Genomic DNA, 15,680 nt, shown 5'->3' on the forward strand with positions numbered 1-15,680 from the left:
TTTCCATAAATGTCTGCTTCCCCCTCTAGACTGTCAGTTCATTGTGGGAAAGGAATGTGTCCGTTTATTGTTCTGTTGTACTTTCCCAAGTGCTGTGGCTAGTGGAAAAGAGCCCGGGTTTTGGAGTCAGAGGTCATGGGTTCAAATCCCAGCTCCGCCAATTGTCAGCTGTGTGACTTTGGGCAACTTCTCTGTGCCTCAGTTCCCTCATCTGTAAAATGGGGATTAAGACTGTGAGCCCCCCATGGGACAACCTGATCACCTTGTAGCCTCCCCAGCGCTTAGAACAGTGCTTTGCACATAGTAAGCGCTTAATAAATGCCATCATTATTATTATTACAGTGCTCTGCACACAGTAAGTGCTCAATAAATATGATTGATTGACTGACCTAGAGCGGCGGGGGAGAGCAATTGAAGGGGACTCTTACAGACTCCTCTCTGGGGTCGGCCCAGGTGTTTTTAGGTAAAGGAATAAACACACGTCATTTAAGAGCTTTCAGCGGCAGTGTTTATGTCCTGCTCCCCCCATTCAGGAAGATGAAGTGTCCTCCGGCCTGAAGAACCGCTCGCTTTCCCGGGCTGACGAGCCCCGCTTTCAGTCAGCCAAGTGGCATAAATATGAAGGAAATATGAGGCTTCGGGGATTGACAGGAAAATAGGCCCGAGCTCCGTCCTGTTGAGAACCTCCAGAGAGACAGGGAATTTGGGGGCATTTGAGTCCTGGAAACGGCTCAGCGGCTTCAGACTGACTCGATTCTCTGTCCAACCTCCCGTCCCATCCATCTGACGGGAGGAAGAGGACGGGAACATTTCTAAATTCCCCCAGCCTGGCGGAGGTAGGATGGGCTCGCGGCTAAAGTCATCATATTTATTGAGCGCTTATTGTGTGCAGAGCACTGCCCATCATGAGCTTACGGTCTGTGAGAAGCAGCAAGGCTTAACGGCAAGAGCCAGGGCTTGGAAGTCAAAGGGCGTGGGTTCTAATCCCGCCTCCACCGCTTGTCTGCTATGTGACTTTGGGCAAGCCACTTAACTTCTCTGGGCCTTAGTTATCTCATCTGTAAAATGGGGATAAAGACTGTGAACCCCATGTGGGACAACCTGATTATCTTGAATCTACCCCAGCGCATAGAATAGTGCTTGGCACATATCATTATTATTTTTAGAGGGGCAGACAGACTTTTATATAAAAAAATAAATTATGGATATGGACGTAAGTGCTGTGGGGCTGGGGAGGGGGTAGTGAATAAAGGGAGCAAATGGGGGGACACAGAATGGAGGGGGAGATGAGGAAAAGTGGGGTTTAGGTCTAGGAAGGCCCTTGGAGGAGACGGGCCTTCAATAAGGCTTTGAACCCCGGGAGAGGAATCGTCTGTCTGATATGAGGAGGAAGGGCATTCCAAGCATCAGCGGGATAGATTAAGGAAGTACTGGAGAAGTAGCGTGACTCAGTGGAAAGAGCACGGGCTTTGGAGTCAGAGGCCATGGGTTCAAATCCCTGCTCCATCAATTGTCAGCTATGTGACTTTGAGCAAGTCAATTCACTTCTCTGTGCCTTAGTTCCCTCATCTGTAAAAATGGGGATTAAGACTGTGAGCTCCCCATGGGACAACCTGATCGCCTTGTAACCTCCCCAGTGCTTAGAACAGTGCTTTGCACATAGTAACTGCTTAATCAATGCCATTATTATTATTATTTTTATTATTATTTCCCCAGAGAACAGTGTTTGGCACCTAGTAAGATGCACCAAGTACCATAATTATTTATTGGGTAGTTACAGTGTGCAGAGCACTGTACCCAAACCCAAATATATCCCTCCCCAGACCCAAGACTTATCCCCTCTTTCCCTTCACCTCTCTCCTGACCCCCAGATCATCAATAAAAATAATTCAGTCATTCATTCAATCGTATTTATTGAGCGCTTACTGTGTGCAGAGCACTGTACTAAGCGTTTGGGAAGTGCAAGTTGGCAACATATGGAGACGATCCTTACCCAACAGCAGGATCACAGTCTAGACAGGGGAGACAGACAACAAAACAAAACATATTAACAAAATAAAATAAATAGAATTAATATGTACAAATAAAATACAGTAATAAATATGTACATACATATATACAGGTGCTGTGGGGAGGGGAAGGAGGTAAGGCAGGGGGCTGGGGAAGGGGAAGGGGGGGAGAGGAAGGAGGGGCTCAGTGTGGGAAGGCCTCCTGGAGGAGGTGAGCTCTCAGTAGGGCCTTGAAGGGAGGAAGAGAGCTAGCTTGGCGGATGTGCGGAGGGAGGGCATTCCAGGCTAGGGGAAGGACGTGGGCCGGGGGTTGACGGCGGGATGGGCAAAAACAAGGTACAGTGAGGTGGTTAGCAGTGGCAGAGGAGCGAAGGGTGCGGGCTGGGCTGGAGAAGGAAAGAAGGGAGGTGAGGTAGGAGGGGGCGAAGGGATGGACAGCCTTGAAGCCAAGAGTGAGGAGTTTTTTCCTGATGCACAGGTTGATTCGTAGCCACTGGAGATTTTTGAGGAGGGGCGTAACATGCCCAGAGCATTTCTGCACAAAGATGATCCGGGCAGCAGCGTGAAGTATAGACTGAAGTGGGGAGAGACAGGAGGATGGGAGATCAAAGAGGAGGCTGATGCAGTAATCCAGTCAGGATAGGATGAGAATATATATATATATATATACACACACACACATATATATATATACACACACACACATATATATATACACACACACACACACACACATATATATATATATACGTGTGTGTGTATATATATATGTATATATCTATACATATACACACACATATATGTGTGTGTATATGTATAGATATTTATATGTATATGTATATATTGATTTATATTGATGCTACTGATACCTGTTTACTTGTTTTGATGTCTGTCTTCCCCCTTCTAGACTGTGAGCCCACTGTGGGCAGGGATTGTCTCTATTGTTGATTTGTACTTTCCGAGCGCTCAGTACAGTGTTCTGCGCACAGTAAGTGTTCAATGAAACACGATTGAATGAATGAATGAACCCAGGTCCTTCTGACTCCCAAGCCCGTGCTCTGTCCACTAAGCCAAGCTGCTTCTCCAGAAGGAGCCACCGCGCTTTTCCCTGCAGCAAATTTACTCCGAGATTTACTGCAGCAAATTTACTTGATCCGACTCAGGTGAAATCCAAACCGAAAGGGATTAGAAAGGAGGGGCAGAGGCCCGCTGCCTGATGTTGTTTGGGCCCACGGGTTGCGTGAGGGTGTTCGTTAGGAATTTCATCTCTGGCTCTCGACAAGTGAGATTGTTTTAATGGTATTTATTGAGAGCTAAGCGCTGGGGAAAGGACAAGTTAATCAAATCGGGCACTGTACCTGTCCCCTGTGGGGCTTGTAATCTAAGTAGAGGAAGATAAATTCTTGTCACAATAAGAATGGATTGATAACAGCGAAGTTACAAATTCCCCAGGACAAGATAGCATTGCACCAATTTATAACTGCCTGACTTCCCCATTAGACCCTAAACATGGTAGTACTGTGGCCTAGCGGATAATCTCGACTCTACCGCTTGTCTGCTGTGCGACCTTGGGTATGTCACTTCACTTCTCTGGGCCTCCATTTTCTCACCTGTAAATTGGGGGCTCAATATCAGTTCTCCCTCCTACTTAGACTGTAAGCTTCATATCGGAGGGACAGGAACTGTGTCCAACCTGATTATCTTGTATCCACCCCAGTGCTTAACACAGTGCTCAGTGCGTGGTAAGTCCATACCAAATATAGACTGTGAGCTCGTCCTTTAGACTGTAAGTTTGTCATGGGCAGAAATGTGTCTGTTGTTGTATTGAACTCTCCCAAGCGCTTAGTACAGTACTCTGTATTAATAAATTTTAATTTTATTGTTGATAAAAACATTGAGGAAGAGGAGGAAGAGGTCTGGACATGAGTGCAAGTAGTAATAGTACTGGTAGTAGTTGTAATAGCACTAGTAATAGCATTAGTAGTTTTAGTAGTAATAATAATGGCATTTATTAATTATACCATAATTTATTTATTATGAATGAATATTCATTCAGTCATATTTATTGAGCACTTACTATGTGCAGAGCACTTTACTAAACGCTTGGGAAGTACAAGTCGGCAACATATAGAGACGATCCCTACCCAACAACGGGCTCACAGTCTAGAAGGGGGAGACAGACAACAAAACATATTAACCAAATAAAATAAATAGAATAGTAAATATGTACAAGTAAAATAAATAGAGTAATAAATCTGTACAAACATATATACAGGTGCTGTGGGGAGGGGAAGGAAGTAGGGTGGGGGGGATGGGGAGAGGGAGAGGAAGGAGGGGGCTCAGTCTGGGAAGGCCTCCTGGAGGAGGTGAGCTCTCAGTAGGGATTTGAAGGGAGGAAGAGAGCGAGCTTGGCGATAGAGCCCGTCTTCTAGACTGTGAGCCCGTTGTTGGGTAGGGACCGTCACTATATGTTGCCCACTTGTACTTCCCAAACGCTTAGTACAGTGTTCTGCACACAGTAAGCACTCAATAAATACGATTGAATGAATGAATGAATAATATTACCAACAATAATGATGAGAACACTCTTCAAAGGCAGGGGTGGCAGTTTATACCTCATATATATGGTCCTTAAGTCCCCAGTACAGTGCTCTGCAACAATAGGCAATCAGTCAATTTTATTGTTGATAAAAACATTGAGGAAGAGGAGGAAGAGGTCTGGACATGAGTGCAAGTAGTAATAGTACTGGTAGTAGTTGTAATAGCACTAGTAATAGCATTGGTAGTTTTAGTAATAATAATAATGACATTTATTAAGCACTTACTATGTGCAAAGCACTGTTCTAAGTGCTGGGGAGGTTACAAGGTAATCAGGTTGTCCCCCGGGGGGCTCACAGTCTCAATCCCCATTTTCCAGATGAGGTAACTGAGGCACAGAGAAGTTAAGTGACTTGCCCAAAGTCACATAGCTGACAATTGGCGGAGCAGGGATTTGAACCCATGACCTCTGACTCCAAAACCCGGGCTCTTTCCCCTGAGCCACTCTGCTTCTCCAATAGTACTTCTTCTACTCTCTAATAGGAGTAGTAGAAGTCCTATTCATTCTTTCATTCATTCAGTCGTATTTATTGAGCACTTACTGTGTGCAGACCACTGTACTAAGCGCTTGGAAAGTCCAATTCGGCAACAAAGTGAGACATTCCCTGCCCACAACGGGCTCACAGACTAGAAGTGGTAGTAGAACTAGTAGAAGCAGCAGTGTGGCTCAGTGGAAAGAGCCCGGGCTTTGGAGTCAGAGGTCGTGGGTTCGAATCCCAACTCTGCCACACGTCTGCTGTGTGACCTTGGGCAAGTCACTTAACTTCTCTGAGCCTCAGTTACCTCATCTGTAAAATGGGGATGAAGACTGTGAGCCCCACATGGGACAACCTTATTACCTTGTTTCCCCTCCCCAGCGCTTAGAACAGTGCTTTGCACATAGTAAGCGCTTAACAAATGCCATCATTATTAGTAGAAGCAGTAACAGAAGTCACAGTAATATTAATTATTATTATTATTATCAGTAGTAGTCCAGTGCTCTGCACACAGTAAGCACTCAATAAATACAATTGAATGAATGAATGAATAGTGATGGTAGCAGTAATAGTAGCAGAAGTACTAAAGGTATTCATTGAGCGCCCACTGACGTTTCTGGCTTCTGCGTCTGGGAAGAAGCAGCGTGGCTCAGTGGAAAGAGCCCCAGCTTGGGAGTCAGAGGGCATGGGTTCAAATCCTGGCTCCACCACTTGTCAGCTGTGTGACTTTGGGCAAGTCACTTATATACTCTGTGCCTCAGTTACCTCCTCTGTAAAATGGGGATTAAAAGTGTGAGCCCCACGTGGGACAACCTGATGACCTTGTATCTACCCCAGAATCAAATCGGGCACTGTACCTGTCCCCTGCGGGGCTTGTAATCGGAGCAGAGGAAGATAAATTCCTGTCACAATAAGAATGGATTGATAACAGCAAAGACAAGATAGCATTGCACCAATTTATAACTGCCTGACTTCCCCATTAGACTCTAAGCATGGTAGTAATAATAATAATAATAATAATAGTATTAAGTGCTTACTATGTGCAAAGCACTGCTCTAAGTGCTGGGGAGGTTAACAAGGTGATCAGTTGTCCCACGGGGTACTGTGGCCTAGCGGATGGAGGCCAGGCCTGGGAGTAAGTGATCTGAATTCTAATCTATTCTATTCGAACATAGTAAGCGCCTAACAAATACCATTATTATTATTATTATTATTATGTCAGAGACAGGGATGGTGACATACACACACACAAACACAGTCTCTCAAACGGTCACACACCCCATAAAGGGAACTAAGTTGTGATGAGCATCGCTGTGACCCTGGCACCCCGAAAGCATTCCGGTATCTTATTTGTGCACCTGTCTTGACACATGACATGAAGCAAGGCATGCAGATATGTGAGCAGAATGTGTGACAGCAGGAAACCCCCTGCAGCTGTTGTGGGGAGAGAGAGAGAGAGACACGAAGTGGGATTGTGTATGTGGGGGTTGAGGCCGGGCGGGAGGAGAGGCGGGAGGTGTAAGGAAGACAATAATAATAATAATGGCATTTATTAAGCATTTACTATGTGCAAAGCACTGTTCTAAGCACTGGGGAGTTAACAAGGTGATCAGGTTGTCCCATGTGGGGCCCACAGTCTTAATCCCCATTTTACAGATGAGGGAACTGAGGCTCAGAGAAGTGAAGTGACTTGCCCAAAGTCACACAGCCGGGATTTGAACCCATGACCTCTGACTCCAAAGCCCGGGCTCTTTCCACTGAGCCACGTGCTGGAAGATAGTTCTCTGAGAGAGTCCCACACGAGGCTCACACTCTGAAGCAGTACTGTGTAGGGGATAGAGAACCCGAGCCTGAGAGTCAAAAGGTCATGGGTTCTAATTCCGGCTCCGCCATTCGTCTGCTGCGTGACTTTGGGCAAGTCACTTCACTTCTCTGGGCCTCGGTGACCTCATCTGTAAAATGGGGATTGAGACCGTGAACTATCCACCCCAGCGCTTAGTACCATGCCTCGCATGTAGTAAGCACTTAACAAATACCGTAATTATTATTAGTCTTATTGTTATAATTAATGGGGAAGGAGGTTGAGGATTTTACAGGTGGGCGATGGAGCTGAGAACGGCAAAGATAAAACATTGCGAACCGCTCCGGTGTGGCTAGAGATCACCAGAATGTGGGCGGCTCCTTTAGAAGTTTAGTAGTTGCCTGCCAAGAGGCACAATCAGCGTGGCTCAGTGGAAGGAGCCCGGGCTTTGGAGTCAGAGGTCATGGGTTCAAATCCCAACTCTGACACTTGTCAGCTGTGTGACTTTGGGCAAGTCACTTCATTTCTCTGGGCCTCAGTTACCTCATCCGCAAAATGGGGATGAAGACCGTGAGCCCCCCGTGCGACAACCTGATCACCTTGTAACCTCCCCAGAGCTTAGAACAGTGCTTTGCACATAGTAAGCGCTTAATAGAAAAGGCCATCATCATCATTCATTCAATCATATTGATTGAGCATTTACTGTGTGCAGAGCACTGTACTAAGCGCTTGGGAGAGGACAATACGATAATCTCTATATGTTGCCAACTTGTACTTCCGAAGCGCTTATACAGTGCTCTGCACACAGTAAGTGCTCAATAAATACGATTGAATGAATGAATGAACAATGAAGAGACGCATTCCCTGCTCACAATAAGCTAATCGAATCCAAGTTCTGCCTTCCAGTCGCATTCTGTGCCTCAGTTTCCTCAACAACTGTAAAATGGGAATTCAATCCCTGTTCTCCCTCCTGTTTAGACTGTGAGCCCCACGTGGGACAGGGATCATGTCTGACCGGATTAACATATCCACCCTACAGGCCCCAAGACATATTCTCTTGCTTGCCTCCTCTTTCAGACAATGACTCTCCCTCCATTCAAAGCCTTATTTAAGGCCCATCTCCTCCGAGAGGCCTTCCCAGACTAAGCCCTCCTCTCCTCCCTCTCCCTTCTACGTCACCCTAAACTTGCTTTCTTCATAATAATAATAATACTTGGCATTTGTTAAGCGCTTACTATGTGCAAAGCACTGTTCTAAGCGCTGGGGAGGATACAGGGTGATCAGGGTGTCCCACGTGGGGCTCACAGCCTTAATCCCCATTTTACAGAAGAGGGAACTGAGGCCCAGAGAAGTTAAGTGACTTGCCCAAGATCACACAGCAGACGTGTGGCGGAGTCGGGATTCGAACCCATGACCTCTGACTCCAAAGCCCGGGCTCTTTCCACAGAGCCACGCTGCTTCATCCCCCCTCCAAGCACTTATGTCCACATCCGTAATTTATTTATTTCTATTAACATCTGTCTCCCCCGCTAGACTCTAAGCTCGTTGTGGGCAGGGAATGTGTCTGTTATATTTTTATAGTGTTCTCTCCCAACTTAGAACAGTGCTTTGCACATAGTAAGTGCTTAGTAAATGCCATTATTATTATTAAGTGGTGGAGCCAGGATTAGAACCCAGATCCTTCTGACTCCCGGGCCTATGAGCTAGTAGGCGCTTAACAAATATTATTATTATTATTATTATTACTTATATTATTACTGGAGAAGCAGCATGGCTCAGTGGAAAGAGCCCGGGCTTTGGAGTCAGAGGTCATGGGTTCAAACCCCAGCTCCGCCAATTGTCAGCTGTGTGACTTTAGGCAAGTCACTTAACTTCTCTGTGCCTCAGTTACCTCATCTGTAAAATGGGGATTTAGACTGTGAGCCCCCCTGTGGAACAACCTGATGACCTTGTAACCTCCTCAGCACTTAGAACAGTGCTTTGCACATAGTAAGTGCTTAATAAATGCCATCATTATTATTACTAGGCCAAGCCACTTCCTCAGTGATGGTCTCTCACTCCCTTCCCTCTCGCACCTCAGCGCGAGCCGTCCATTCACAGGCTGAAATTTGGGGGATACAGGCCGGAAAACCTTTTCAATCAATCAGTCAATCAATCATATTTATTGAGCGCTTACTGTGTGCAGAGCACTGTACTAAGCGCTTGGGAAGTACAAGTTGGCAACATGTAGAGACAGTTCTAGACTCGATTCCTCCAGCCAGCAATCATCACCCCACTCTGCCAGGAGTAGCTAACTCATGGTATGAATTCCCCACGAGTACTTTGGGGGTGGCTAAAACTTGGTTAATTTCTTTCGGATGGAATTATCCAATTCCATCCGACTGCTCCTGGGGGCGAAGAGTCAATATCCAAGTCCACCGCGTCATTTGATTTTATTCTTTTCCGCGTCGTTCTGAAGAATCCACGTCATTCCACCCGGGAGGCGGAGGGGAGAGATGCGTCTCAGGAGAAACGATTCAGCTGATGCCGTCGATACTTTGCGTATTTCGAGGACCGTTTTGTCTCTGTCACTTTCCTGTCGCTCCTCCGTGAACCCGCTTCTCCATAACTCTTCATTCCCCCGTCACGCTCGGCCGGGCCCCGGTTTTCTCCCTCCGCTCGTTTTTCTGGCGTTTTCCGTTGATATAAAGTGAACACGGCGTTTTTTGATTATGAAGCTGAGATCCTCTGGTTTAATATCCGAGCCGGTGGATGCACAAACAACTCGGATGAGGTCTGGGGGGTCGGGAGGTGGTCTGGAGTCAAAATTTGATACGTTGTGCAGATCGTCACTTCAGGTGGGATGGATTTGCCAAAAGGGGAATGGGAAAAGTGTCACTGGTCGGGTTTGGAGGTTTGAAAGTGAGGAAAATGAGGGAAGATGGCGAGGGGCCTGTGGAATCAATCAGTCAGTGCTATTTATTGAGCATTTACTGTGTGTAGAACACTGTACTGAGAGCTTGGGAGAGTACATTACAACAGAGTTGGTTTAGATACCTTCCTCAGAATCAGAAAAATGGAATTATCATTAATATTATTAGTAATAATAACAATAATGGTATGTGGCAAGCATCATGCTCAGCATTAGAAGCAATGCAATCAATCAATTAATCAATCAATCGTATTTATTGAGCGCTTAATGTGTGCAGAGCACTGTACTAAGGGCTTGGGAAGTACAAGTTAGCAACATATAGAGACAATCCCTACCCAACAGAGGGCTCACAGTCTAGAAGGGGGAGACAGAGAACAAAACCAAACATATTAACAAAATAAAATAAATAGAATAGATATGTACAAGTAAAATAAATAGAGTAATAAATATGTACAAACATATATACATATATACAGGTGCTGTGGGGAAGGGAAGGAGGTAAGACGGGGGGATGGAGACAAGCAGGATAGGTATAGTCAGAAATCGAAAAGCAGTGTGATCCAGAGGATAGAGCCTGGGCCTGGGAGAAGGATCTGGGTCTGCTAGATGACCTTGAACAAGTCATTTCACTTCCTCTCTGCCGCAGTTTCCTCATCTGTAAAATGAAGATTAAGACTGTGAGCCCTCCGTGGGACAGGGACTGTGTCCAACCTGATTAGGTTGTGTCTACCGTAGCGATTAGTACAGTGCCTGGCACATGGTAAGTGCTGAACAATTACCATTAAAAATCAGAAATAAATCAGAAATCCTTTGGGACAACGTGACTGTGCCTAAATTTGAGACAAAGAAAAGAGTACTGCCCTCACCCGGATCCCAGATCTAGAATCCCGAATTCTCTTCTAGTACCCTAGATGGTACAACATGAAGCATTTTTGGTTGATGAAAGCCACCCTCTAGCCTGTATTCATTAATTCATTCAATAGTGTTTATTAAGCATTTACTGTGTGCAGAGCACTGTAATAATAATAACAATAATAATAATGTTGGTATTTGTTAAGCGCTTACTATGTGCCAAGCACTGTTCTAAGCATGGGGGTACCTACAAGGTAATCAGGTTGTCCCACGTCCGGCTCACAGTCTTCATCCCCATTTTACAGATGAGGGAACTGAAGCACAGAGAAGTGAGGTGACTTGCCCAAGGTCACACAGCTGACAAACGGCGGAGCCAGGATTACAACCCACTGTACAAAGCTCTTGGGAGAGTACAATGCAACAATAAACAGTGACATTCCCTGCCCCAAACGAGCTCACAGTCTAGAAGTGGGGAGATAGATATCAATACAAATAAACAGAATTACACATATGTATATTTTTATATACGTATATGTATATATTTATGTATATTTATATATATATGAGAGGGAGAGGGGAAAGAGCAAAGAAAACAAGTCAGGGCAAAACAGAAGGTAGTGGGAGACAAGGAAAAGTGGGGTTTAGTCTGGGAAGGCCTCTTGGAGGAGATGGGTCTTCAGTTAGACTTTAATAATAATAATAATGATGATGGCATTAATTAAGCCTCCCTATGTGCAAAGCACTGTTCTAAGCGCTGGGGAGGTTACAAGGTGATCAGGTTGTCCCACTGGGGGCTCACAGTCTTAATCCCCATTTTACAGGTGAGGTAACTGAGGCACAGAGAAGTGAAGTTCTATTTATTTTATTTTGTTAATATGTTTTGTTCTCTGTCTCCCCCTTCTAGACTGTGAGCCCACTGTTGGGTAGGGGCCGTCTCTATATGTTGCCAATTTGTACTTCCCAAGTGCTTAGTACAGTTCTCTGCACACAGTAAGCACTCAATAAAAACGATTGAATGAATGAAGTGACTTGCCTAATGTCACCCAGCTGACAATTGGCAGGGCCAGGATTTGAACCTACGACCTCTGACTCTAAAGCCCGTGCTTTTTCCACTGAGCCATGCTGCTTTGAAGTGGGGAGAGGCATCATTTGTGGGATTTGAGGGCGTTCCGGGCCAGAGTTGGGACTTGAGCCAGGGGTCGACCGTGAAACAGGAGAGATGGAGGCCCAGGGAGAAGGTTAGCGGCACCAGAGGAGCGGAGAGTGCGGGCTGGGTTGAAGGAGAGAAGTGAAATGAGTTAGGAGGGAGCAAGGTGATGGACTCCTTTAAAGCCAATGGTGAGGAGTTTTTGTAATTCATTTATTTGCATTGATGTCTGTCCCCCCCCCCCCCCCACTCTAGACTATAAGCTCATTGTGGGCAGGGAATGTGTCTGTTCACTATTGTATCGTCTTCTCCCAAAAGCTTAGTAGAGTGTGCTGCATACAGTAAGCGAAACTATTTCTCTTCCCTGATTGAAACCCATGCCTATCACCCTCGCCAGTAGTTCCAGCCATTTAACTCCTTCCTCAGGCCCCCTGTCTCTCTCCTCCCCCATCCCTTGCCCCCAATGATCTGGCCATCTACTTCATTAAGAAAATTAACACCATCAAGTGTGAGCTCTCCAAAATCACCCTTCCCCCTCCTCCATTCCCACCTCCTCTCGGCCCCTTTTTCAATTTTCCATCCTTCCCAGCAGTTTTTCGAGAGACAATCTCTTGCCTCCTCTACATGTGCATCGGACCCCATCCCTTCCTTTGCACCTTAGAAAAACTCTCGCCCCTTCCCTCCTTCCCTCCTTAACTACCACCTTCAACAACTCACTCTCCAATGGCTTCTTCCCCACTGCCTTCAAACATGCCCACGTCTCCCCCATCCTAAAAAAAAACCCTCCCTTGACCCCACATCCCCGTCCATTGATCTCCCCATCTCCTTCCTACCCTTCCTCTCCAAACTCCTTTGAGCGAGTCATTCTACAATCACTGCCTCAATTTCCTCTCCTCCAACTCTCTCTTGGACCCCCTCCAATCTGGCTTCCATCCCCTTCCTTCTACTTAAACCACCCTCTCGAAGGTCGCCAGTGACCTCCTTCTTGACAAATCCAACTGCTCCTACTCTATCCTAATCCTCCTCCACCTCTCGGCTGCCTTTGACAGTGGACCATCCCCTTCTCCTCGATACTTCCCCGTCACTGTGGACGGCACAACCGTTTTGAAGTCTGTCTCCCCCCTCTAGACTGTAAGCCCATTGTGGGTGGGCATTATCTCTCTTTATTGCTGTATTGTACTTTCCAAGCACTTAGTTCAGTGCTCTGCACACAGTAAGAGCTCAATGAATATGACTGAATGAATAAATGAAGCACTCAATAAATACGATTGGGTGACTGAATGAATAAATCTAGAAAAGGGAGGGAAGGGTGGACAGGGTCCAGGGGCGAGAGATAGCTGAAATCTGCTAACTTGCTGAACGTGATCAATTTTACAGCTATGAAACTCGAAGCCAGCGTGGCGATTTTGCCAGACTTATTCCAGAGGTCAGGTATTTGCCCAGTTCTTGCCGATAATGAGCGGAGGTGGGTGTTCAGAAAAGAGATAAGTGCTCAGAGAGAATTAAAGGCAAAATCCACCCACGTCTGGCTCCTTAAAATTCCAGTGTCACTGTGATTTTAATTGGCAATATGTCCTGGCTCCCTCCCCCACTTCATCAATTGCTATTGGAGAGCAGTGGGGGAGGTGTCTCTATCTTAGCAGTCGCTAGCTTGGACTAGGAGCAGTGTGCTTAGTGAGTAGAAGGTGGGCCAGAGAGTCAGAAGGCCCTGGGTTCTAATTCCGGCTCCGCCACTTTCGTTCATGCATTCATTCAATTGTATTTATTGAGCGCTTACTGTGTGCAGAGCACTGTACTAGGCGCTTGGGAAGTACAAGTTGGCAACCTATAGAGACGGTCCCTACCCAACAACAGGCTTACAGTCTAGAAGGGGGAGACAGACAACAAAACAAAACAGATTAACAAAATAAAATAAACAGAACAAAACTGATTAACAAAATACAATAAATAGAATAGTAAATATGTACAAGTAAAATAAATAGAGTAATAAATCTGTACAAACATATAAACAGGTGCTGTGGGGAGGGGGAGGAGGTAGGGCAGGGGGTGGAGGGGGGAGAGGAAGGAGGCGGCTCAGTTTGGGATTGTCTGCTGTAGGACCTTGAGCAAGTCAGTTTTCTTCTCTGTCTCTCAGTGACCTCATCTGAAAAATGGGAATTAAGATGGGGCGTCCCATGTAGGACACGGACTGTGTCCAACCTGATTGTGTTGTAATGACTTCAGCGCTTAGTACGGAGTCTAAGTGCTGAACAAAGTACCGAGAGAAGCAGAAACATGCCTCACCCCGCCTCGTTGCAGGCAGGGAACGTGTCTGCCAACTCTGTAAAATTGTACTGTCTCAAGTGCTTTCCACTGAGCCACGCAGGGAAGCAGCGTGGCTCAGTGGAAAGAGCTGGGCTTGGGAGTCAGAGGTCATGGGTTCAAATCCCAGCTCCGCCACTTGTCAGCTGTGTGACTTTGTGCACATCACTTCACTTCTCTGCCTCAGTTCCCTCATCTGTGAAATGGGGATGAAGACTGAGCCCCCTGTGGGACAACCTAATTACCTTGTATCCTCCCCAGCGCTTAGAACAGTGCTTTGTACATAGTAAGCACTTAACAAATGCCATTTTTATTATTATTATTAAGCGCTTAGTACAGTGCTCTGCATGCAGTAAGCGCTCAATAAATACGGTTGATTGATTGCTGGTTGTCAGGGCTGGGACTGCAGCATTGCAGATTCAGTGGGAAACCAACCCTCTCTTTATTTTCAACATCATCTGGGCTTTTCCAGGGAATGTGTATGCTGGTTCTGCTGTATTGTTCTCCCTCAAGCGCTTAGTACAGTGCTCTTTACATAATAAGTTCTCAATAAATACCATCGATCGATTGATCGATTCTCTGGTGTGCTTCTGAGCTTCTGGGGCTCCAGACTGTAGCTCTCATCTTTGACGTAAAGTGGAAAGAGCACCTTCCTGGGAGTCAGAGGACCTGGGTTCTAATCCAGACTCTGCCACATGTTGGCTGTGTGTCCTTGGGCAACTTAGTGGATAGAGCACAGGCCTGGGAGAAGCAGCGTGGCTCAGTGGAAACAGCTCGGGCTTTGGAATCAGAGATCATGGGTTCAAATTCTGGCTCCGCCAATTGTCAGCTGTGTGACGTTGGGCAAGTCACTTCACTTCTCTGGGCCTCAGTTACCTCATCTGTAAAATGGGGATGAAGACTGTGAGTCCCCTGTGGGACAACCTGATCACCTTATAATCACCCCAGCACTTAGAACAGTGCTTGCACATAGTAAACACCTAATAAATGCCATCATTATTATTATTATTATCATGGGTTCTAATCCCGGCTCTGCCACTTGTCTGCTGTATGACCTTGGACAAGTCACTTCACTTCTCTGGGTCTCATTTCCCTCATCTGTAAAATGGGGATTGAGACGATGAGTCCCACTTGGGTTAGGGACTGTGTCCAGCCTGATTTGCTTGTATCCACCCCAGTGCTTAGTGCAGTACCTGGCACATAGTAAGTGCTTAATAAATACCATAACTATTATTATTATTATTTTTAAGTCACTTCTCTTCTCTGGGCCTCAGTTCTCTCATCCATAAAATGTGGATCCCGCATTCCAAGGAGGACAGGGACTGTGTCCACTCTGATTACGTTGTATCCACCCCAGCGCTTAGAACGGTGCGTGGCACATAGTAAGCGCTTAACAAATGCCATAATCACCTGTCGCCTTCTTGTTTTTCAGCCTATGTAAGGGAAGGACGCTCTTCTCCGTGGTGAGGGACGCGAAAATCGTCCTGGACGTCAACAAGACGCGGCAGATCGCTCAGGAGATTGTCAAGGTACATCAGGATATCCTCCTCCTTCCTGCCCCTTGCCCGCTTCCAAATAATCCCTC

At 46.2% G+C, this 15,680-nt stretch overlaps 1 protein-coding gene across 1 annotated transcript in view; it reads left to right on the forward strand.

The window, feature by feature from the left end:
- The window catches only part of KSR2 (kinase suppressor of ras 2), a 451,469-nt gene that overhangs the window by 418,331 nt on the left and 17,458 nt on the right, over positions 1-15,680 (forward strand). Inside the window, exon 15 of the mRNA XM_038762755.1 lies at positions 15,528-15,624. Coding sequence (XP_038618683.1) covers positions 15,528-15,624 — 97 coding nt within the window. The remainder of the gene's footprint in view (positions 1-15,527; positions 15,625-15,680) is intronic.

This window comes from Tachyglossus aculeatus, chromosome 21 (assembly GCF_015852505.1).
Source record: "Tachyglossus aculeatus isolate mTacAcu1 chromosome 21, mTacAcu1.pri, whole genome shotgun sequence".
Classification (NCBI taxonomy): Eukaryota; Metazoa; Chordata; class Mammalia; order Monotremata; family Tachyglossidae; genus Tachyglossus; species Tachyglossus aculeatus.